The 23,369-nt window shown below is 43.1% G+C and overlaps 1 protein-coding gene across 5 annotated transcripts in view; it reads left to right on the top strand.

Annotated features, from left to right (window-relative positions):
* The window catches only part of mia3 (MIA SH3 domain ER export factor 3), a 57,752-nt gene that overhangs the window by 33,279 nt on the left and 1,104 nt on the right, over nt 1-23,369 (top strand). Inside the window, exons 7-29 of one of the 5 annotated variants that reach the window (XM_042333443.1) lie at nt 4,292-4,423; nt 4,654-4,675; nt 5,177-5,265; nt 6,133-6,210; nt 6,701-6,811; nt 8,033-8,104; nt 9,643-9,747; nt 11,266-11,388; nt 11,888-11,990; nt 13,240-13,292; nt 13,552-13,642; nt 14,563-14,701; nt 15,006-15,107; nt 15,444-15,504; nt 15,678-15,713; nt 16,994-17,061; nt 17,720-17,844; nt 18,543-18,683; nt 19,196-19,324; nt 19,921-20,025; nt 20,582-20,661; nt 21,887-21,961; nt 23,197-23,329. In XM_042333443.1, coding sequence (XP_042189377.1) covers nt 4,292-4,423; nt 4,654-4,675; nt 5,177-5,265; nt 6,133-6,210; nt 6,701-6,811; nt 8,033-8,104; nt 9,643-9,747; nt 11,266-11,388; nt 11,888-11,990; nt 13,240-13,292; nt 13,552-13,642; nt 14,563-14,701; nt 15,006-15,107; nt 15,444-15,504; nt 15,678-15,713; nt 16,994-17,061; nt 17,720-17,844; nt 18,543-18,683; nt 19,196-19,324; nt 19,921-20,025; nt 20,582-20,661; nt 21,887-21,961; nt 23,197-23,329 — 2,173 coding nt within the window. Of the gene's footprint in view, nt 1-4,291; nt 4,424-4,653; nt 4,676-5,176; nt 5,266-6,132; nt 6,211-6,700; nt 6,812-8,032; nt 8,105-9,642; nt 9,748-11,265; nt 11,389-11,887; nt 12,003-13,239; nt 13,293-13,551; nt 13,643-14,562; nt 14,702-15,005; nt 15,108-15,443; nt 15,505-15,677; nt 15,714-16,993; nt 17,062-17,719; nt 17,845-18,542; nt 18,684-19,195; nt 19,325-19,920; nt 20,026-20,581; nt 20,662-21,886; nt 21,962-23,196; nt 23,330-23,369 lie in introns of all 5 variants that reach the window. The other 4 variants (XM_042333441.1, XM_042333440.1, XM_042333439.1 and 1 more) reach the window with 4 other exon arrangements.

Below are 23,369 nucleotides of genomic sequence, written 5' to 3'. Positions count from 1 at the left end.
GCAATGAGATCAAATGTATGAGCTGATGTGTTACAAGCATGTGATTGTGTGGGATGCTGAACCGAAATTTAGTATCCTTTTAACACTGTTTTCTGACAGCACAGCAGAACCTATCTGCACCCTTATGACAGTGGAGGCTAAAGTGACAGGCACACACATTCCAGGGCATCATGTGGTGGTGAGCCTGTGTTACTGGAACTGTTTCCTGTAGGTTCGGAAAAAGCAAGGGATCCTTGGCTTTCTTACTTTAATATTTCCCGGGAGCAACAGCTTGTGATCTTTTGCACAAGAATTGCGGTGCTGGACTAAATCCGTGTGAGTGAGCCTGGGTGGTGGAGTCTTAGTTGTATATTGGTGGCATTCAAACCCACAAGTTAAACGTAAAGCCTAATATAGGGGTCTAATATAACATTAATAATAATCTTCATTTAATATAGCATCTTATCACGTCGAGACGTCTCAAGCGTTTCGCAGAATATACTGTAAAGTGAATTGACTATATTTTGTGGGCAAAAAGTGACAACCAATTGCGCACAGCAGTGTCCCACAAACAGTCGTGGATTGAGTGACCGATTTATTATTTCTTTTTGAAGGGATTATTAACCTCAGAAAGCGATCTGCCATTCGATTAACAGCAGGGGTCCAACTTACTGCTAGGTAAACAGAGGCATGTAGAGTAAGGAAACTTGCCTAAGGTTTCACCCTGCCCGGGAATCAAACTCAGGTCATCTCGCTTGCGAAGTGAGTGCTCTAACCAATACGCTGCATACAGGACTCCACAAATATGCAGCAAATTCTATTAGAATTTCTTAATAAGGAAAGTGAAAGTACCTAACATAACCTGCGGGAACGCGACTGTAATGTGCTCTGCTTTCAAAGTAGTGACATGATTGCTTACTGGAAGGAGTGCCTACTCAATTTACTTTATGAAAGAACTTTGCTTGACATGACTGCATGTTCAATATCATAATTTGGGCATAATTTGATAATTTGTGATTATCCTTTTTTGTTTTTGTAAGTAAATGGTCCTCTCGTTTTGGGTTTGTAGGGATAATTGGAGAGGTTCAGGTCACGTATATAAATATCCAGTGCAACGGCAATGACTTAGGAATGTTGTCCAAGCTGGTTAGGCCTGCACAAGATTGGTTTACATAAAGTCACCCGCTATTAGCACTGTTCAGTACCGAAGACATTGTGGAGAGACCCAGTTTCTCCTTTGATATGTTATTTGGCTTTTCAGCCTGTTGAGACTCTGGGTGGGCTTCTAATTTCAGTATCTCTGTAATGTAAACACTGCACATTTGCCTTCTTGTTCTTCTTTGTTCCTATAATAAACAATGTTTTAATAATAATAATAATCCTTGCATTTGATATAGTGCCTTATCACGTCGTCAAGATGTCTCAAAGCGCTTCATGCGATCTCCTGTAAAGTTGATTAAATGTGTATTTTGTGGGTGATATGCAGCAGCCAGTTGCACACAGCAGTGTCCCACACACAGGCATGGAGTGAGTGTTTTATTTGGGTGATTTGTTGGGCAGGACATTTGTGGGGTGGGGAGAGGGGAGAAACTCTTCTCTTTTTGTAGAGTCATTGGATCTTTAACATCTATCTGAACAAGCACAAGTGGGACTTTGGTTTAAAATCGCATCTGAAGGATAGCACCTCTGATGATGGAACATTTCTTAGCATTGCATTGGAATGTCAGCTTATAAATAATAATAATCCTTGCATTTGATATAGCGCTTTTCACATCTTCTAGATGCCTCAAAGTGCTTCACAGAATATGCTGTAAAGTGAAATGACCGTATATTTGTGGGCGAAAAGCAGCAGCCAATTATGCACAGCAATGTCCCACAAACAGTTGTGGATTGAAAATGACCAATTTTTTATTAAATTTTTTTTGGAGGGATTATTATTAGGCGTGTGGAGTAAGGAAACTTGCCCAAGGTTTCGCCCTGCCTGGAGTTGAACCCAGGTGTCTCGCTTGCAAGGCGAGTGCTCTAATCACTGAGCTACAGGACTCCACAAGCTTAGACCAGGGGTGGGCAATTATTTTGGCTGGTGGGCCACTTCACAAGTTTTGGTAAGCTTCATGGGCCATACACTTAATATAGATGCAAATGCTTAATAATAGCTCAAAATTAGGTCTTACACGTGTACATGCATAAAATAAAGTCTATATAATTGACATTCATTAAAATTAGGTTAAATAAAAACAACTTATTGAGCAGACATTTATTTGATATTTATTCACTTATTGATGAGAATATGAGAAGCTCACTGTGGGAAGAATGAAAGCGATGATGTGCGTTGACCAAACAACTGAAGTCAGGCGTCGTCTCTGTTGTTGCAGTGTGGAGTACTGCTGCAAGGTGGTCATCAGTCATCGCAGATCTATGTTTTGATTTATTGAATTTCATCACAAAAAATGTCTCCTCGCATATGTATGTTGATCCAAGCAGCATCCTCCGGGCATGAGCCTTTATTTTTGGAAAGGTATATTAAGAGAGGCGTAAAAACTGGGAAGAGGCACTGATTTGAATTGCTCTGCAAGCAATGGATCACATTGCAGGTCAATAAGCTTGAGTTGGAAGTCAAATGAGGCTTTGTCAACATCAAATGAGTCCAAAGACAGGTCATTTTCGATCAAATTAAAATCCTGGAATCGGCAAGAAAATTTGGCATGTCAGTCAATTAGTGACGAAGTATACTTTTTAAGGCTTTGATCGCAAACAATAATCTACTGCAAAGTTGGAAAGTGGGCAAGCAGCCTGTTTCCTATCTGACGCGGTAAAATAAATAATTTTGTCATAAATGACTTGACACTGCAATACAAATCATGCATAAAGGCCCCCTTCTGTTGCAGTTTTGAATTCAGTTCATTCATGTGGCCCATGATATCAATGGCAAATGTGAAATCAGAGAGCCAATTCGCATCTTTCAGCTGCGGGAAATCTGGATCTTTTTGTTTCATGCCCAAAAATCAATCAATTTCTGTTCTCAGTTCCCACACTCTTTTCAAGACCTTTCCTAAACTAAGCCATCTTACATTCATGTGATACAGACCATCCGTGTGCTCGGATTCCAATTCCTCAAGCAGAGTTACAAATTGCCTGTGGTTTAATCCTCTTGCTCGAATGTAGTTGACCACTTCCGTAACTGTGTTCATGACATTGCTTAGTTTTAGAACACTCTTAAAGAGGACCTCTTGGTGGATAATGCAGTATAGAAAAACAATATTCTGTTCTGGATTTGTTTTTTTGACTTGATCTTGAATTCTTTTCAGTAACCCAACATTTTTGCCTGTCAGATTTGGGCTTTCAATAATTTTTTCTACTCCACTCCTAATTTTAAGATACACTTATTTACTGCCTCCAAAAAGTCTTCTCTAGTTGTCGTAACTTTCATTGACTGCATTGATGCCAATTCTTCTGTGAGCTCAAAATGTTTGGTGATACCTCGAATAAAAATTATCAACTGGGCTGTGTCTTTGACATCACAACTCTCATCGAGTGCCAGTGAAAAACATGCAAAATTGCTTACTTTATTTTGTAACTGCAGATACAGGTTCTCAGAGATATCCTCGACACGTCTCACAATAGTTTGCCTTGACAAGCAAATGTTCTCGAACTGGCATAAAATCGAGGCAGAGTCAACCATACATTCCTTTATAAATTCTCCTTCAGAGAATGGTTTGCTGTTCTTGGCGATTTTGTCTGCAATCACGTAACTCACTCTTGTAATCTCTAATTGTTTTGTGAAAGTGCTTTGCTCTTTTTGCATTCGAACAACCATCTCATCAGCTTTCTTTCCTTTTTCTTTGGCAGAAACGTTCTTATATTTGCAAGCATGTTTGCTCTCAAAATGGCGAATCAAGTTGTAGTCTTTGAGCACTGCCACACTTTCTTTGCAAATTAAGTACACAGCTTTTCCACCCACACTGGTAAAAAAAAATATTCTGAAGTCCATTCTTTGTTGAATATTCGGCCTTCAGTGTCCACTTTCCGCTTCTTTGATAAACTCATTCGAATTAACGCCTTCTTCAGTGAAAAGTATGGCCGCACGCGTGTTTGAAAATTTGCCAATCTGTATATTTCTGACGTCAGCCTGATTCAACACTTAAGGGAGCGTGCGCACAACTAAGCAGTGTGATTGGCTGATGATGTTCCTGGTCAGATTGAAATGCAAAATTTGTGGGACTTTTAGATTGCTTTCTCAGAGGTAATATTAAAGTAGAGAAGTATTTTTTATTTATATTTAAAAATGCTAAGTTACGTTTTCTTTTTCTAGTTTGTATCCACCTTACCTGAAGATATGAAACCAGGTCCTGATTTCTATGGGCTCCCCTGGGAGCCTGTATTGATGACTGTCTTTGTTGGCATCCTTACCTTGCTCATCTTCTTCTGGAGAACTTGCCTTTCGGTGAGTAGAATTGCTTAGATTTCTCTTAATTCCTATAGACCTTAAATGTAAATTAGAAAGTGACAGCAAGATTGCATTGTCTTTGTCTTCAAAAGGTCTGCATACCAACATGGGTATAGTCACAGCCTTAGGATTGTTGACTTAAAACAATGGGAGGGGGTTATGGTTTCAGGCTGGGTTTGCCAAATGCTTCCATCATTGTTGTTTTTCAATGTGCTCTTTTGTTTCAGGTGAAGAGCAGAAGGTATCAAAGTAAGTTTGTGATGCACGTATCATTCATTCGTACGGAATCTGCTAGTCAGATGGGTGGCGTTGGAGAAATGGTGGCTTCCTGGTGTTCAGTCTTCCACAGGGGCTGGAGGTGGTGGGGGTGTTAAAACTATATATACATTGAAGCTGTGCAGCACAAAACCTGTCCCAACTGGGTCCATCTTACTCATTAGGAGTTTGATTTGGGAGCGTTGAGAATGTCTTGACACCTCCTAACTCTGCGACCAGGAAAAACCCAAGTGTCCTGTCCCCTCTTGGAGGATGTTAAAGATATGTAGACCTGGTGCTCATTTTATCCAAAGGCTGAAGGGCTAAACGGAACCCACTGGAGTTTGAAGCCAGAGCCTCGGGACCCAAGTTCTTTTGCCCCAACCTGCATGTACCTGGGGTTTGAGGTTTGAATCAGATGATTCTATAGAGGAATTATATTCGGTTATGAATTAGTTGTAAAATTAAAAATGTTGCTTTTTAATTTTTTTTCAGTGACAGAAAAACAACTGTCTGACAAAATTCAACAGCTTATTCAGGAGAAAGCGGAGGTTTTGGATAAAGTATCCACTTATGAAAATAAGGTAATAATTTATTCCCTGGTTTATTTATGTTGTTATAGGGAGAATAACAAAACATTTCCAGCACTTAAGGAAACTATTTGATCCGTTGTGTCCATCCTAGCCCACTCCTTCACTGGAGTTCTCTACTATAATCCCATTCCCTTGCTATTTCCCCATCATGTCTACGCTGGTGCTTGCTGCCTTACTGGAGCTCTCTCGTCTAATCCCATTCCCTGCTTTTTCCCCCATTGTCTCCGTATTGGTGCCTGCTCCCCCATTGGAGCTCTCTAATCTCATTCCCCTCTCGACCCCCATAGTTTCTGTGCTGGTCCTTGCTCCCCCACTGGAGCAGAGGCGGCGTCCCAGCCAATCTTGCCATCACCCTGACGTTTATACATGCACATAGAGTGTGCACGTACATGCACATATGTGCACATACATGCATGTAGGTGGCCCTGGACAGAAATAAGGAGCAGGATCCCTGCTGAATCTCCCCCACCTAACCCACGAGAAGTTGAGGCCAATTGCGCCTTGACTACTGCCTCAATTTAGATCAGTAACTCAGCACAGGCTGGGATTGAAATGGCAACTTTGTGTGCCTTCTGACTTAGTTCTTCACCATCACCAACAACTTGCATTTATGTAGCCCCTTCACGCAGTGTAGTGTCTCAGAGCGCTTAAGGCCTAGGCCATCGATGGAAATAGCTGGTGAACCAATTCACTCTTTGGATTTATTGGGTATTTTGTAGTAGTAAACACCATTAATTGAGATATCTAGAAGACGTGAAAAGCGCTATATCAAATGCAAGGATTATTATTATTAATTTTTAAGAAAGCTTGTTTTAAATGCTCAAGCTTGTCTCTCTTTCCCTCTCCCAAACTGTTTAGTTGCAAGAAGCCAAATATGTGATGGAAGATGCCCAGAAGGTGAATGCAACTGTGTCTGATGAGAGCAAAGAAATTCGGGTGAGAACATATCTTCATGTACTTTGAGTGCTTTTCAATGGTTCATTTTAAAAAATGGATCTTTTTTAAAAATAGTCCCAAACCAGGGTTTTGATCTTACAGTCCAGGCTGATATTCCAGCGCAGTGCTAAGGGTAGAAGACGTGAAAATTGATAGAGATTGGTAGAGATGTTAAATTAAGGTCTTGTCTGCCAGTCCACGTGGACGAAAAATATCTTGTTTCTTCCAGTGTCCTGGCCAACAGTCTTCAAGTTAAAGTTGTTGGCCAGGACACGTGATTATAGATATGTATCTATAAATTTGTCCTTCACTTCAAAGATGTTTGTGGGACTTTGCTGCATGTAGACTGGCTACCTACACATACGCAGTCACTACATAGTCAGCAATTATGTGTGACGTACATTGAGACATTCCAGCATTCCAGGCACTAAATCAAATTAATAATGATCACAATAATAATAAAAGGAAAACACAATTCTTCTTTCCACAGGAGTCATGCCGTGAGCTTGAGCAAGTGAACCTCCATCTGGAGAAGCGGGTGAAAGACCTCCAGGCTTCTTTAGACAAAGAGAAGCAGCAGAGCACCAAACAGCAGGATTTGGTAAGCTTGTGCAAATGTGCCAAACCCATCATAGACCAATGTAACCTTATACAGTAGTCTCTTTCCCTGGCTTCCCCCAAACAAGTTTCTCTCCTGAAAAGCAACATCTCCTGCTAGGGTACTTCCCTCAAGTGCTGAATGCCCTCTACTATCTTCACAAGGTCCCTTCCTTTGCCTGTGAGAGTCAGCAGGCTCTTTGACCATATCCTCCTCAGGTGAAAGGCTTATAAGGATTATTCTAGATGGCGTAAAAATTCCGCCTTTGCATTTCTGATCTAAGGAAACACCTTTACTGTAGATTGGTGACTGTGTATTTTGTTAATACATCGTGGAGTCCTGTAGCTCAGTGGTTAGAGCACTCGCTTTGCAAGCGAGAGACCTGAGTACAATTCCAGGCAGGTCAGGGCGAAACCTTGGGCAAGTTTCCTTACTCCACACAGAGCCTAATAATAATCCCTCCAAAACCAAAAACAATAATAAATTGGTCATTTTCAATCTACGACGGTTTGTGGGACATTGCTGTGCGCAATTGGCTGCCGCGTTCGCCCACAAATATACAGTCAATTCACTTTACAGTGTGTTCTGTGAAGCGCTTTGGGACGTCCTCCTGACGTGAAAAGCGCTATATCAAATGCAAGGATTATTATTATTATTGGAACGTGTCACAGTGAATCCTATGAAGAGCTTTGACACATTTTGAAGATGAGATAAGACATTATATCAAATTGAAATATTAGTTATTTACTAATTTAATTTTGTACAAATGGTACAACAACTTGTATTTATATAGCACCCTTATATAGGCATGGTCGAAGAGGAAGATCTTCAGGCATGAACTGAAGATGGGGAAGGAGGGGGTAAGGCGGAAGGATAAAGAGAGAGAGTTCCAGAATTTCGGGGCATAGTGGCTGAAAGTGTGGCCAATGATGGTGGAACAGAGGGGATGAGGGCAAGCAGGAGTCTGGAGCAGGTCAAGTGGAGGCAACGGGTAGTGGGTTGAAAAGTAAGGCGGTTGGAGAGGTAGGTAGGTGCCAGGGCACAGAGGGATTTGAAGATGAGTGTGAGGATCTTGAAATGCTCCTTCTGTTGGAAAGAAAAGTATAACGTCTTAAGTGTGATATTTAGGAGTTTGGGCTGAGTAACTGCTTCATTTAACCTTTGTTAGCTATTTTTCCTTAGTTGATCCTCAACATTTTCTTTTTCGTCTCTTTTAAAACCCAGATTTTAGAAACTCAGAATTCTGTGAAGAAATTACAGGAGGCTATTTCCCTGCATTCGGTAGAGCTCTCCCAGGTATGTTTTAATCAGCACATAGACTCATGGCAGTGTCTCTACCACTGGTCTAACTACCGCTAGCTAATTGACGTGTTTTAGTCCCTGTGTAACCACACTGACGCTGCCAATTAAACTTGCTTATGGTGAGTTCAAATTATGCCCGGCGCAGTGAACTGAACAGATGTCAAATCTTACAGTACAGTGTGGGCTTTCTAAGATGCTTATATTATTATGTAAAGAAATGATTGAGATTATTTTGTGTATATATCAGGTTTTTGTTGTTTCCATGTGCGTCTCTTGCTTGGTGTGGTTGTGAGTCTGTTTCTGTGTGTGTCCCTCGTATCCGCGCCAGGCACCGCCTTCCATCACCTCCGGAATGTCGCCAGACTACGGCACTACCTCACCCTTCACGCTGCTGAAACTCTGGTCCACGCCTTTATCACCTCAAGGCTGGACTATGGGAACTCTCTCCTCGCCGGCCTTCCCGCCACCTCCCTCCACAAGCTGCAGGTCATTCAGAACTCTGCAGCTTGTGTACTGTCCCGCACCAGACACCGCGACCACATCACTCCCACCCTCGCTCGCCTCCACTGGCTCCCCATCCCCCAGAGGATCGATTTCAAGATCCTCATCCTCACCTACAAGGCCATTCACGGCCTTGCTCCCTCCTACCTCTCTGACCTACTATCCCCCTGCCTACCTGCCCGTACCCTCTGTTCCTCTGGCTCCGGTCTGCTCCACATCCCCCGCCCCATCGGTGGCCGGGCCTTCAGCCTCTCAGCCCCTAGGCTCTGGAACTCTATTCCCCAGTGTCTTCGCCGCCTCCTCCCTTTCCTCCTTCAAGGCCGGTCTCAAGACCTTTCTCTTTGACCGTGCCTTCAGCTCCCCTCTCGACTCTCTACCCCCTCCTTGCTCCCTCCCCTCACCCTGACCATTTCCCCCCTGCTCGGGTCCTGACCCAACTGTACAGCGCCTTGGGATGTCCTCCCGACGTGAAAGGCACTCAATAAATGGAATCTTGTTGTTGTTTGAGTCTCTCTTCTACCTGTCTCTGTGTTTGTTGCTGCAGAGTTTCCATCAGTAAAAGCTTAAAGGAACATGTGTTTATGTTATGTCTGTGAGCACTTCTGAAGACCCAGTGGGTAGAGTGATGTTTGGTGCAGCACTGGATTGCACTGTACCAGAAACTTGCAAGTTATAAACTCACTCATTCAGCTGATCTCTGGTGTGCAATTAGTTTCAGTCCCCTGGCTAGGTAGGGGACAAAATTAGCTCCTGATCATTATCTGGAAGCATTCCCCCCCACCCTTTGTTGGAAGGTGTGGTGCAGGTTTGGGCTCAGCTATGCTACCCTGTGATCAATTGGACTGAGGGCACCTGTGGACGATTGGAAGGGGAAAAAAAGGAATCAAATGCCACCAGGAGAGGGGAGGAGAAATTTGCGAGAGTGAGAGAAAACAAAAGGGAAATTATATCCTTGACCAGAATGAGCACTGTGAAAGTGGAGTGTAGGGTGAACCTGCAGATAGACCCGTGTAACTGTGAGGACTCTTCAGTTGCAGGAATCTCTTTATAAAGCCAAGTCCCGTGAGGAGAGAGCGCATTCAGACCTGCAGTCAGTGCTGGAAGAAAATGCTCAGCTCAAGCAGAGCAAAGATCAGGTGAGCATCTTACTCAGGAACTATTTCAGGCAGGAGTACAGGGTGTTACCCCCTGTTACAAAACAGCGATATGAGACTATGGAGGAGCTGAATCAAGCCGTCAGAGATACATTTGACCTTGTCACTCCATCCATGTTAAGGAAGATGTGGCACCAAACATGGCGACAGATCGTTATCTGTCATGAAAATGATGGCGCTCACACAGACTGATCCTCTGGACATCTAAAGACAGTTAAAGACTTGTACTGAATACAATTGAATACAATTATCATTTTCCCATATGTTTCAGTTGTTGGTCAATGCAATGTGTGCGTAAAAAAAAAAAAATACACAGCAACAAAAAACATGGAGTAACAGGACTTTGTGGACACCCTATAGACTGTTGGTCCATCTTCCCTCCCAGTATCTCACGTTTTTTCGATGCATATGTCTCTGAATCACGTAACTCAATACGTAGCAAGGTCCACAAATGTACTGAGGAATTTTGACCACAGAAGTGGGTTAACCTTGTGTGTTTGTATTACTGTACCATGTACATGATTGGAAAATAACTGAGCACATTAGCAAGTTGACTACATTAGTGGGATGAGTTTAAGGTGAGTTTCCACAGTACTAGGAACAGGAGGAGGCCATTAAGCCTGCTTTGATAGTTCATTAGATCATGACAGATCTTTCAATCCTATTTCTGTTTTTTCTCTGTACCCCACTTAATATTCTTACTTCCCAAGTTTACTTCCCTTTTAAACATCTGAATTGATTCTGCCTTTATGCCCTTCAAGAGCAGTGCATTTCATGTTTTACAGTTGCTGCTTGTCTGTTTTACATGCTCTTCACCCTAGGTTGAAAAGATATTCTAAATTTCCTATTCTTTGGTTGTCTTTAATATGGACCACCCTAACCCTGTTTTTGAATTTTGTATCCGGCAGAAAAATGTATCTGGATTGAAATTTTCTAAATTCCTTTTCTCTCTGTCAACATATAAGAATCCCAAGATATCTACTCTTTTCTTAAGTTTTGGTATTTCAATTCTGGTGTCAATTTAGTAATCCTCCACAAAGGGAATGTCTCTTGAGATAGTTTAGTAGTCTCTCACTCTGGGTCAGAAACTTGTGCTTTCAAGCTCAACATTAGGAGTTGATCTCACAGTCCTGGGTCGTTGGAGGTGTCGTCTTTCAGACATTAAACTGAGGTCCCCTTTGCTTGTTCTTGTTGATGTTAAAGATCCGATGACACTATTGGCAAAGTGAAGGGAATCCTGGCCAACAATCCTCCAGATTAATGGGCTACTCACCTCGTAACTGTTTGTGGGCCCTTGACGTGCGCACAATAGTGCCAGTGTTTGGCTTCAAAATGGTTACTACCCTTGGCAGTAATTACTTGCAAAAGTCTTTGAGACGTTTCTTTGTGATAAGATGATTATAAGGGTACTTTTGATCTTTTCTTAACTGGTACCTAAAGCTTTTCTCTGCAAAAAGCCAATCTTACATCTCTCATGAGTTTTGATTTTGTGGCTTTCAGCTTCTGAAAGAGGCAGAGGGCTGGAGCGAGAGACATGGGGAGCTGAATGAGCAGATTAAACTGTGCCAGAAAGCTCAGCGAGACCTGGAGGAAACACTGGTTTATAAAGATAATGAAATTGAGGTATGTGGTGCCCAACAACATTTATATTTACATCATGGGAGGGTCGGATGAAGAAGGCCCTTTGACCCATTTGTTCTCATTTGTGAAATCCATATCGAGTGGTTAGCAGGCTCGCCTCGCAAGTGAGAGAACCTGAGTTCGATTCACAGGCAGAGCAAAACCTTAGGCAAGTTTCCTTACTGCACACTTCTCTGTTTATCTGGCAGTAAGTAAAAACCTGAATGTTAGTTATTCTGGGTCTTCTAATCCCTCAAAAAAAATGGGGTTAATCAATGCATGACTGTTTGTGGGATACTGCTGTGCGCAATTGGTTGCTGTGTTTCGCCCACAAAATACACAATCACTCCACTTTACAGTATATTATGTGAAGCGCTTTGAGACGTCTAGAAGATGTGAAACGCGCTATATCACATGCAAGGATTATTAATATTCTGTAAAGCGCTTTGAAACGCCTCAACGATGCGATAAGGTTCTATATCAAATACAAGTATTATTCTAGGTGCTGACAGACTGTGTGATGCAACTCAGGCAGCTCGATGCTGATTCTGACAACGACGTTGGCTATGGGTGGGACAAAGAGGTGGAGAGCGAGATGCCTAATGGTGAGCCTCCAGGTAAACCTGTGCAACAAACTATCATTGGGGCTCGTCTGATTCTCACTTAGTGAGCAGCAGCCAAGATCGATTCTCATTCATGTCCAAAGCTCAAATACAGTACATTCTGTGAAGCGCTTTGTGACGTCTAGAAGACGTGAAAAGCACTATATCAAATGCAAGGATTATAACATAACATGTAGGAGCAGGAGTAGGCCATTCGACCCTTCGAGCCTGCCCCGCCATTCAATCATGGCTGATCTTCTAATCTAACTCCAGCTAATAACCTAACCTTGCCTTATCCCCATATCCCTTAATACCTTTTGCAATAAGAAATCTATCTATTTCAGTCTTGAATATGTTCAAGGACTGAGTGTCAACAGCCCTTTGGGGTAGCGAGTTCCATACATTCACCACCCTATGAGTGAAGAAGTTCTTCCTCAACTCAGTGCGAAAGGGCTGGCCTCTGATTTTAAGGTTGTGACCCCTGGTTTTAGTTTCTCCAACCAGGGGAAACAATCTCCCACTATCTATTCCATCATGCCCTTTGATGATCTTATAGGTTTCTATAAGATCCCCTCTAATTCTTCTATATTCTAGAGAATATAGGCCCAAATTGGTCAGCCTATCCTCGTAACTCATCCGCTTCATCCCTGGTACTAACCTAGTAAATCTACGCTGCACCCCTTCCAAGGCAAGTACATCCTTCCTTAAATAAGGAGACCAAAACTGCACACAGTATTCCAGGTGTGGTCTCACCAGGGCCCTATACAGTTGCAGCAAGACTTCCCTATTCTTATACTCTAATCTTTTCATAATGAATGCTAACATACCGTTTGCCTTCCTAATTGCTGCTGCACCTGCAGACTAACTTTCTGTGATTGGTGTACAAGGACACCCAAGTCCCTCTGGACGCTAACACATTCAGTGTAATATTATTAATAATAATATTATAAAGCAATGTGGATTTGGAGACTGTTTTGGGAGCGAGAGTGTTTGCAATAGGAACCTGGGAGCATGGGTAGCCCAGTCAGTCGCTCAAGTCTGTTCCTGCCATTCTATTAGATTATGCTGATCTGTACCACAACTCCATTTACCCTCCATTTACATAAAATATTAATGTAATTTTTTTGTAGCAGGGAATTAGCATTAGAGTAGATGGAAGGCGCTAGCATTAGCACAGGCTCACTGGGCTAAATGGTTTCCAGATATCTTCTCGATGTTATTACTGAAACAAAGCCTTTCATTTTTCTTGCAGACAAAACCAAGAGGGCTAAAATGAAGATTCAGCAAATGATGGATGTTTCGAGGGTAAGTGGTGAAGCTCCATTTTTTTTGAGTTGGGGTTTAGTGGGGGGAATGGTTGGTTTGAGTTTGGGGTGGGGGGGGGAAGTAACTGGTTTGACTAGAGGTGGAGTGGCTAATTGTGAGAATGGGGGGGGCAACTAGTTTGAGTAAGAAGTTCCGGCTGGTTTGAATGGGTGCATTTGGATTGAGTTGGGTGGCAGTTTAGTGATGTGGCGTGTTTATCCTGGGTGGGTACAAGATTCCATCTGTTCATTTCCTGCAGGTAAAAACCACCCTGAAGATAATTGAGGAAGAACGTGACCATTTCCAAGCCAAGCTGTGTGATGAGATAAAAGCCAGGCATGAATTGGAGGGTAAGATGGTTGGCTTTGGTTTTTAATCTGTTTAATAAACCCATTGATGGTGAATTAGTGGAAGGTGAGAATGAGATTATCTTGATAATGATCTTGAAGCCTGTCTCTCAGAGAGTAGAGGATGTGTTAGATGTGTGTAAAAGGTTAAGCTGTTGGAACTCTCTCGTTGTCTTTGATCTAGTGGAGACTTTTGAAACTTATGATCAGCAAGTCAGATGTAAACAGACACAAGCAGACGTAAATTTATGAGATTATTACCATAAGGAAAAAGAGGAGGTTAAAGAATGCTGCTTTTAACACACACTGGGGAGGAGCAGGGGAATGGGATTAGATTAGAGAGCTCCAGACATCCATGTATGTCATCCACATACATATGGAAGTTGACCCCATGTCTGCGAATGATATCACCAAGAGGGAGCATATAGATATTGAAGAGGAGTGGACCAAGGAAAGAGCCCTGAGGCTCTCAATGTTATCAATGTAAACTAAGCAGTTTCAGCTGGTTAGACCCAAGCTTTGGCTCTTGCCAACTTATTCCTAATACTTTCTGGAATTAGGTAAACTGGATGTGTCCCTCCAGGGAGAGAGTGCACAATCCATCCCAACAATCTGGTTCTAGGATTTCCACATGTAGATGAGATGCTTGGAATTTTTGGTTTGGATACTGGTAAGCATAGAGATGGGTTTCTTCATGTGTTAGACACCTGGCTGATCAAAAAAAAATGTAAAGAAAAACTTATGATTAACTTAAATTTTATCCTTCCCTCTGGGCGGGAAGGGTGGAGGAAAACGGCCCGTCTCGTGAGTATCATAAATCTGATCTCACCGTTGCCTCCCTGCTCTTCTCGGCCAGAGACCAAGGCATTGGTGTGAAGTCCAGAATCGATTTATGTCTTAATGTGAAACTTCCTCTGGCGCAGAGCAAATCCAGCAGCTGGAGCATGACTATGTGTCCACGGGGACAGAGAGGTCCAGGCTGGAGAACGAGTTTAAAACCATGCAGCAGAAGCTGGAGATCCTAACCGAGCTCTATCACCAGAAGGAGATGGCCCTGCAGAAGTGAGTGACCTTATCAACAGATGCCCTTCCTGCATCGCTTGGTGCAGATGTGAGGTAGAAAGGATAGTTGAGGGTCAAACAAGACGCCAAGGTGCCTGACTGGCTCAGTGAGGTGGATTGTGCAACCATGGACGGTGATGCTGTCAGTACCTGAGGTGTGGAGTCGCTGATGGGAGCCAATCACGAGAGCCTTGGTCTTCTTGACTTTCATCTGTAGAAAGTTAGCTCTCATCAGGACTTGATGTCAAACACCGCTTGTTTTGGTTAACTGGCATTTTATCTTTCTTTTACCCCCATCCTGCAGGAAACTGACGCAGGAGGAGGTCCAGCGCCAGGAAAAGGAGCAGAAGCTGTCGGTGGCTGATGAGCGGGCACTTCAGGCTGTAGAGGAGGTGAAGATGTACAAGTGAGTGCTCTGGTGACTTCCGCCTGCCTAAAGGATCGTGGCAACAGCTTGTATAGTGCCCTTTATGTGAGATAGTGTCTTTATGTGAGATAGTGAGTGCTGAACAGTGGTGGATTTTGACATCGAGCTGAGGAGCCAGTGGAGCTGTGTGAGAGTGGGGATGATAGGGTCATGGAGCTTGGTACGGGAGAGGACACGAGCTGTAGATGTCTGAATGATCTGCAGCTTGTGGAGGGAAGGGTTGGAAAAGCTGACAAGCAGGATGTTAGCGTAGTTGAGGCTGGATGTGATGACATTCTGTCTGTGCCTTTGCTGATCGGATTCTTAATTCCTCAGGCAAAGAATTCAAGAGATGGAGGAGGAGCTGCAGAAGACTGAGAGATCGTTCAAAAATCAGGTAAAAAAGGGTAAACTTATGGAGTCATGTAGCTGTGTGTTTGTCACTGATATTCCTGTCCTGCAGTACAGCAAGCCATGTGAGCAGGACCAGACGATGAGTAGTCACTCCTCACTCTCTGTGCACCAGTTCCTGTTTATTAAAACTGTATTCCCTGTCTTTATTTTTACCAGATTGCTACACACGAGAAGAAGGCTCATGAAAACTGGGTGAGTACGAGGCCTGACTCCCATTATCTGCGGGTCCAGACTTCAGTTTTTAGTTTTCTCTCTTGTTTCTGACCAACGTGGAAACAAAAATTTTTATTAAATCCCAAATGGCAGCTTGATTTAAAGGGGTGTTCCTTTAGTCTTCAAAGCTTTGACCTTGGATCCTGTTGAACAAGCATACATGTGCAAGCAAATAACAACAGCTTGCAATTATATAGTGCTCCTCACTCAGGGTAGCGTCCCCGAGCGCTCAACAGTGGAAGAGTACGACACCGATCTGGGGTATGGGGGAGGTGACCGTAAGCACGTTTGAAGAGCAAGGGCTTTGGGCACGACTTGAAGATGGGGAAGGAGGGAGCAAGGCATTGGGATTGAGGGAGAGTGTTCCAGACTTTTGGGATGAAGTGGCTGCAAGCGCTAAATGTCTCCTTTTTCTGTGCTGATTTTTTTTGCACCTGCTTAATGTGTAGAAATTTATATTGTAAAGTAACTACACTGAGATTCGGAAAGAGACTCCTAGAAGGTTCTAATACACAAATGTCAAATCTACGCTGGTGTGTTTGTCCACAAGAGACACCTAGTCTAATCCCAACCTTCAATATTTCTTCTCTTCAAGTATCCATCTAATTCCCTTTAAAAGAATTGATTGTCTCTGCTTCAGTATTGGTTTGAGTCCGAGAGTTTCACATTCATAGAATCACAGATGTTACAGCACAGAAGGTGGCCATTCTGCCATCTTTGAAAGAGCTACCAACTAGTCCCACTCCTCCACTCTTACCCCATAGCCCTGCAAATGTTTCCTTTTTAAGTACCTATCTACTTCTCTTTTAAAACCTATTATTGAATCTGCTTCCACCACACTTTCAGGCAGTGCATTTTAGACTAATAACTAGGTAAAAACATTTCTACTTGTCGCCCCTTTGGTTCTTTTGCCAATTGTCTTAAATCTGTGTCTTCTGGTTACCAACCTAACTGCCAGAGGAAACAGTTTCTCCCTATCTACTCTTATCAAAACCCCTCATAGTTTTGAACACCTCCATCACATTCAAAGCACACTTTGTGTTGCTATTTTTCTAACCTTTAACCCTTTAATTCTTTTTCATGATACATTTATGCCTGCTCACGACTGACTCTCAGGATCCAGTGTGAACATGGTGAAGCATTACAATACAAAATACAGTGCAACATTACATTTGTACAGTGCCTTTCAGGTCGAGAATATTGATTGAGCTGTGGTATTTAAAATGAAACTGTTGACAAAAATCTTGTTTCTCCACTAGTTGAGCGCACGTACAGCTGAACGAACATTGACCGAAGAGAAGAGGGAGTCTGCCAATCTCAGACAGAGGTCAGGAATGTTCTTTTAACTACCGTAAACCTCACATAAATGTATCAGTGGGGGCCTATAAATTTAATATGACTTATGTGAAGTATGAGTTATGTTAAACTTGCATAAACTCTTGAATGGGTGATTATATGAGTAATACAGATCAGACGTGTGAGTTTTACTGTATTATACTGCATTTTACTCTATTAATAAATTTAAGGGGGGGATGGATTCTTTCTATGAGGTTTTTATAGGAACAATATGTCAATTAGCTTGTTCCTCAGGTTATTAGATCACAGCAGATCTTTTTCTCCACATTCTTCAGATAGTATCTCCATTTTTAGGGTTACAGGTTCATTTCCAACAACAAGGTTCACAGTCTGGGCTAACACTGGGGGTGGGCGTTGTATTGTCAGAGGTGTTGTCCTTCAGACGAGTGGGTGTTATGAAGATCCCATAACCTATTCAAAAAGAGAAGGGAGTCTTTCTCAGTGTCCTGCCCAACAATCCTCCAGATAAAATTGTTCACGACTGTTTGTGAGACTTCGCTGGGTGATAATTGGCTGCCGCTTTTGTTAAAAATACACAGTTGCTGTATTTGACGAAAATTTGCTGTGAAGTGCTTCAAGACATTTTGATGTTTTATTAAATGATGTATTATTATGTGAAATCATTTCAGGTTAATTGAGTTGAACCAAAAGCTTTCCCAGATCCAAAGACCTTCGATTATCAAGCCCACGCCGGGAAGGCCGGACAGGCAGGTCCCACCTGGAGCACCTCCGCCCCTCGGAGTGCCACGGAGAGGTGAGGAGCAGTGCTTTTCTTTCAGGTGTTGCAAGAAGATGTAATGGTAGGAGGAAGGTCCCTCGTTCTGCCATGGGATTCCCCCACCCCGCCCAAGGAATGCACAGGTTGACAAGAGCCAAGGCTTGGGGTTCACATTAGGTTCGATTACCTGCTCAATTTCCTTTTACATGTTGTTGCTGTCTCTGCCTCAAAAGCAACTTATAGCATCATGGCATCCTGCAGCACAGGAGGCTATTTGGCCCGTCATGCCTGTGCCAGCTCTTTGAACGAGCTACCCAATTAGTCCCACTCCCCCACTTTTTCCCCATAGCCTATAATTATTTCCTAGCAGATGGTGGGGTTTGTATGTTGCTTTGGTTGGTACCTGGCCTCCCTGATGCAGCACTGAGGGACCTTCCAGCAGCGAGCAGGAGCCTTGGCTGTATGCTCTTTTTATGAGGGAATTCACAGCCCAAATTTTGGCCCAGGAAACTGGAATGGTCTCACCTGTGTGGCCCAGTGCTGCACCACGGCGGCGCTTAACCCACCAAGCCTTTGGGGGAAGATTTATGCTTAAAAATCCACCACCAGGACGCTGATCCTAGTTGTCGACTATTGTTGCACCTAAGCTATTGTGCTGCACATTGTTACCCAGTTTTGTCATTCAGGGTGTGGAGCAGTGTTTTCCTGTTGTTGATGTTGCTCTTGTTCTGCAGGTCCACTATCGCGGGATGATTCTTACGGTCCGTCCCCAGTCAGTGGGGGGGCGCCATCACCCCCACTAATGATGGAACTCCCTGGACGGCCTCCCTCCGTCAATGCAGGACGTGGCTTCCCCCGAGATCGGGGTGATGCAGGTAAACAGGGCAAATGGCTGACCTTGGTACAACTCTCTGCATTTAATTTCTTTCCTGAGAAAAAGATGATCTAAAACTTCTCCTCCCCTCTTGCTATGATGTCCTTATACCCCACTCTTCTGTCCACCCACGATGCTGAACTAACACAAGCCTGCTGTGTGTCCCTTGCCCCCACTGTACCGCCATTGCTGGCTGAACCCTCAGTCACTCTGCCCCCAACCTCTATAACACTGCTTCTATCTCTCTATCTTTATATCCCACCTTAAAGCCCTTTTCACCCACATTTATATTCTGTGAAGCACTTTGAGACATCTTAACAATGTGATAAGCTGCTATATCAAATGCAAGAATTATTATTATTATTTATTATTATCTCTCTGACTACGCCTATGGCCACCTCTTCTCCCCCCAATCCTAGGCTTGGTATCCAACTGTGCAGTACCTCAAGATGTTACCCTAAGAAACTCTTGAAATCCCAAGGAATAATGCCGTCGGAATGTTTTGCCTTTCAGCCCTGCGTGGCCCGTCTGGCCCCCCGCCCCCTCGGGAATGGACTGGCCCTGGCTCGGACCGCCTTGGACACTCGTCTGATCATGGCTCCCCCCCACCTCCCTGGGACAGGCGACTTCCGGGACCCCCAGGTAAGTACAACAGGCTTAAAAGGCAACTTCGTGAGGAGACCTACAACAAAGAATATAAGATGCTAATTGGGATTGCCACAGCAAACTGAGAATAATACAGCCAATTTACACACAGCAATGACCCACATGAAGTCATGAGGAATGACCAGTTTTATCTGCGAGATTGATGGCTATGAGAAGCTCCCTTCTCTTTTTGCGCACTGACATGGGTTCTTTAGCCTACCTGAACAGGCCTTCAGTTTAATGTCTCATCCAAAAGGTATCACCTCCAACATAACCCCACCTTTTCCTAATACAGTAAAACTCGCACAAGTCTGATCAGTATCAATTGTATAATCGCTTAAGTTGTACACTTGCCCAAATCCTGGTGAATTTTCTATTTATAAGTTTCACATAATCCATATTTTGAATAAGTTTAGTTCAGATGCCAGAAAGTAAATGACTGGAATGAGTTACCGGGAAGGTGGTTGAAGTCAGAACCCTGGACCCATTTAAGAAATAGCTTGATGCAGCAATGGTGGGGTGGGGTGGAAGAATAATATCAAATGGGCTGAACAACGTTTTGTAAATGTACTGACGCTCCCCTGGTGCTCCAGCAGGTCCCATTGATGGACATCCTGGGCCAAGACGACCTCCTTCAGAATCAGGGCGGATTTCTGGTCCGGGTGAGATTCACAGGCAGCCATCCCCCAGTAGAGCAGGTACGTTTCATTTACTCTTTCTGCCATCAACTCTCTCCCCATCTGCCCTCCTGCAGGTGTGGACTCCTTCCTGGAATCTGGTTCAGCAGAAACTCCTGCCCTCCCAACGCCTCACCCAAGGGATGGGTCTTAAAATTTACAATGATGCAAAATTATGGAAATTTCTGAAATTCAGTTTGAATTTGGAAGCAGGTTTCTTTTTCAGAAAACTGGCTTCCAAATCAGTGGAAAGTATAGTGAGTTTTCTGAAGTCTGATCTGTGAAAGGATTTACAAATTGAGAATGCCACAGGTGCTTCCCAGGCTGACCCTCAGGAACTCCACTTGGATGTTGGTCTCTGTTTTGACTTCCATGAAAGCTGGATCATGGTGAAATGAAATTCACAGCCTGAAGCCTATCTGTTGGCCCATCCTTTTAGTATATCGGCAAATCACACATCTCACTGGACGGTGTTCCAAACATGACTGTGTTTGGCTGTGGCCTTTGTTGTTGCTCTTTGCCATGTCCTTTCCCTTTATAAGTGGGCTTTTTGTTGACTGGGATTTAAATCTCTCAGCAGAGATGGGCCCTGGTGGACCTGGACAGATTCCTAGCGGCCCGCGGACATCTTCGCCAAACTTAACGGATGGTGGAACTGTAAGTCTGCCCACCAATCTGCTTTCTTTGAGATGTGAAAGATTCTCACATAAGTGAATTTCTTGTTGGGCACACCTGCCTTACCTCAGCAAAGGTGCACTGACGCTGATTGATGAATGCTGATTGAGCAAGTGATATCTGGAATGAAGACTTGGTAATGATGAAAGGCTGAGTAAATTTAGGTTTCTATTCCTCAGCAATGAGATTGAAGAATGATTTGATCAACATTGTTAAATCTAATAAATTGAAGGAATTAATAAACTAAATAGGGAATTCCTCATTCCCTGGAGTCCTGTAGTTCAGTGGTTAGAGCACTCGCTTTTCAAGTGAGAGAGACCCGAGTTCAATTCCAGGCAGAGGGCGAAACCTTGGGCAAGTTTCCTTACTCCACACGCCTAATAATAATCCCTCCAAAAAACAAAATAATAATAAAAAATTGGTAATTTTCAATCTACGACTGTTTGTGGGACATTGCTGTGCGCAAACGGCTGCCACGTTCGCCCACAAATATACAGTCAATTCACTTTAGTGTGTTCTGTGAAGCGCTTTGGGACGTCCTCCCGACGTGAAAAGCGCTATATCAAATGCAAGGATTATTATTATGAGGAGGATCCAGAACAATAGGCGATCGATCATCTTAAAATTGGAATCTGGTTAAACGTGTGTTTAGATAACTTGTTTCTAAAGAAGGTTTTGAGAATGTGATACACACTGTGCAGAAGATGCAGATTTGTTTGAGGTGTTTAAAGGGATAATAGACAGATGCTTGAGCATTGAGGGATTTGGAGAAAGTCAGACTAGAAGGTAGAACTGCAAGAAATGAATAAAATGGCAGTGGGCTTGAAGAGCTGAATAATCTCCTGACATTAGTCTCCAGCCAAAAGCGCAGGGCTCTTTGTCTCAGGAATGTTATTGAGTCCTCCATGTAACTCACACATCAGGATGTCACTGAAATGTATAGCTTTCCTTGTACCGGCTTAATTTGCAGCATCAGGACTAACTCCAGCTGGTAGAGAACTCTTTGAAGGTCAAGCATTAGCTATTACTTGTCAGCTACTGTCAGCTATTATGAACAATATTTACCATTGAACCTAATTTAAATGAGCATTCCCATTTACTTGGCTACAGAGCTTTGAGGTAGTGTCTGCAGTTAAATGGCTCTCTAATTCTGTCTTATTTATATATATCACACTTTCCTGTTTTAATTTCTTCACTTTCTCTAAAGCAAAACCTTGTTGCTAAGCCTGAGGTGCCTGTCCCCTGTTCCTCTAGCCTGTCCCCTTCTGTGGAATCAGAGGCAGTAAGTACCAGTGGTAGTGGATTGGGCCTGTGTATGTTTTAACAATAACTAATTGGATTTATATAGCATCAGGAGGACATCCCAAGGTGCTGGAAAATCAGGGGTTTGCACCTCATTTTTAAAAAAATTATAAAAACTACTGCTTTTACACCCGAACACTGAAGCTGGTGTTAATATAGCTGATCTGGAACATTCACATTTCAATTTCATTCCAATCCTGTGTAAGCAGCAAATGACCCTGTTTCTTGTGGCTTCTTTTGGATTCTCTTACACCATGTGCATCTGGAGTATTAATACACCTTGCATTTGATGTAGAGCCTTATCACATCTAAACACTTTAAAGTGCTTCAGAATTTAATGTCCCTCAATCATTAAGTGAATGATTATATTTTATATATAAATTCTCCCAATTGGCATATGCCTTTGTTCCTGGGCTCCAGCCTACTCATGGGTTGAAGTGCCACAGGTGAATGTTGTCCTCCAATATCACATCCCAGTATTCCCTTGGCAATTATACATGTGCAAGCCAACACAGCTAAGTGCTGGCACCTTTCTGGACAGTAGAGGGCAGCTGAGCCTGGTGTTTCTATACTCGGCTGACAATTTTAAAAATCTGGTACATTGTTCAGGAAATGAGAAGCTCTCTTTACTGTCCACCTGAACTGGCAGATGGGATCTTGGTCTAATGTCTCACTGTATTGCAGTATTAGTCCAGACTCAAATGTGGCACTTGAACCCATAACCAGGGCCAATAGAAAATTGCAGGGTATGATTGGTTCATATTACTGCCAACCTGTATATTTTCATGTTATTGATGAAAACTAAATATGAGGAAATAAGACATATTAGAGCTTTGCAAAAAAAAATCTTTTTTAACAAAAACTGGGTGGCCCATTTAAGGTGGTCACCAGTGCAGGCCTGGAGAACCACCAAAAAACAGGCACCAAGGACTAATAACCCCTGCACCCTCAAATGGCACACTTTTTAAACACAAACATGCAAAGGGGTTTTATTTTAGAATCTAAGCTTGATGTGGATTTTAGTTCTCACATTAGTTGAATTTCACAACAGCTGTGACGATGCTTGTTCCTGCAAATGTATGTTGTGAGATTGGCACAGAATCCTGCAAGGTCTTGCCACCCAGACTGCATGCTCTGGGATCTTGTACAGTTTTTAAAAAATGATAATTAGGTGAATGTAAGTTGACATTTTTCCTCCCTTTACCAAAACCACAGATGAATCCAAACTCGCTGTCATTTCCGAGCCCCCCGATGATCAGAGCAGGACTTTTGCCAGGTCCCCGGCACAGAGGTGCTCCACCACCACGCGGCCCCTATGGACCAGGTCCACTCCCACCAAACCACATGGGTAGGTTCAGCCTTTTCATGATTGAACATCTCTCTCTGAA

Source organism: Callorhinchus milii, unplaced genomic scaffold (assembly GCF_018977255.1).
Source record: "Callorhinchus milii isolate IMCB2004 unplaced genomic scaffold, IMCB_Cmil_1.0 Scaffold3, whole genome shotgun sequence".
NCBI classification, from domain to species: Eukaryota; Metazoa; Chordata; class Chondrichthyes; order Chimaeriformes; family Callorhinchidae; genus Callorhinchus; species Callorhinchus milii.
This window is presented reverse-complemented; position numbering and strand designations above follow the sequence as displayed.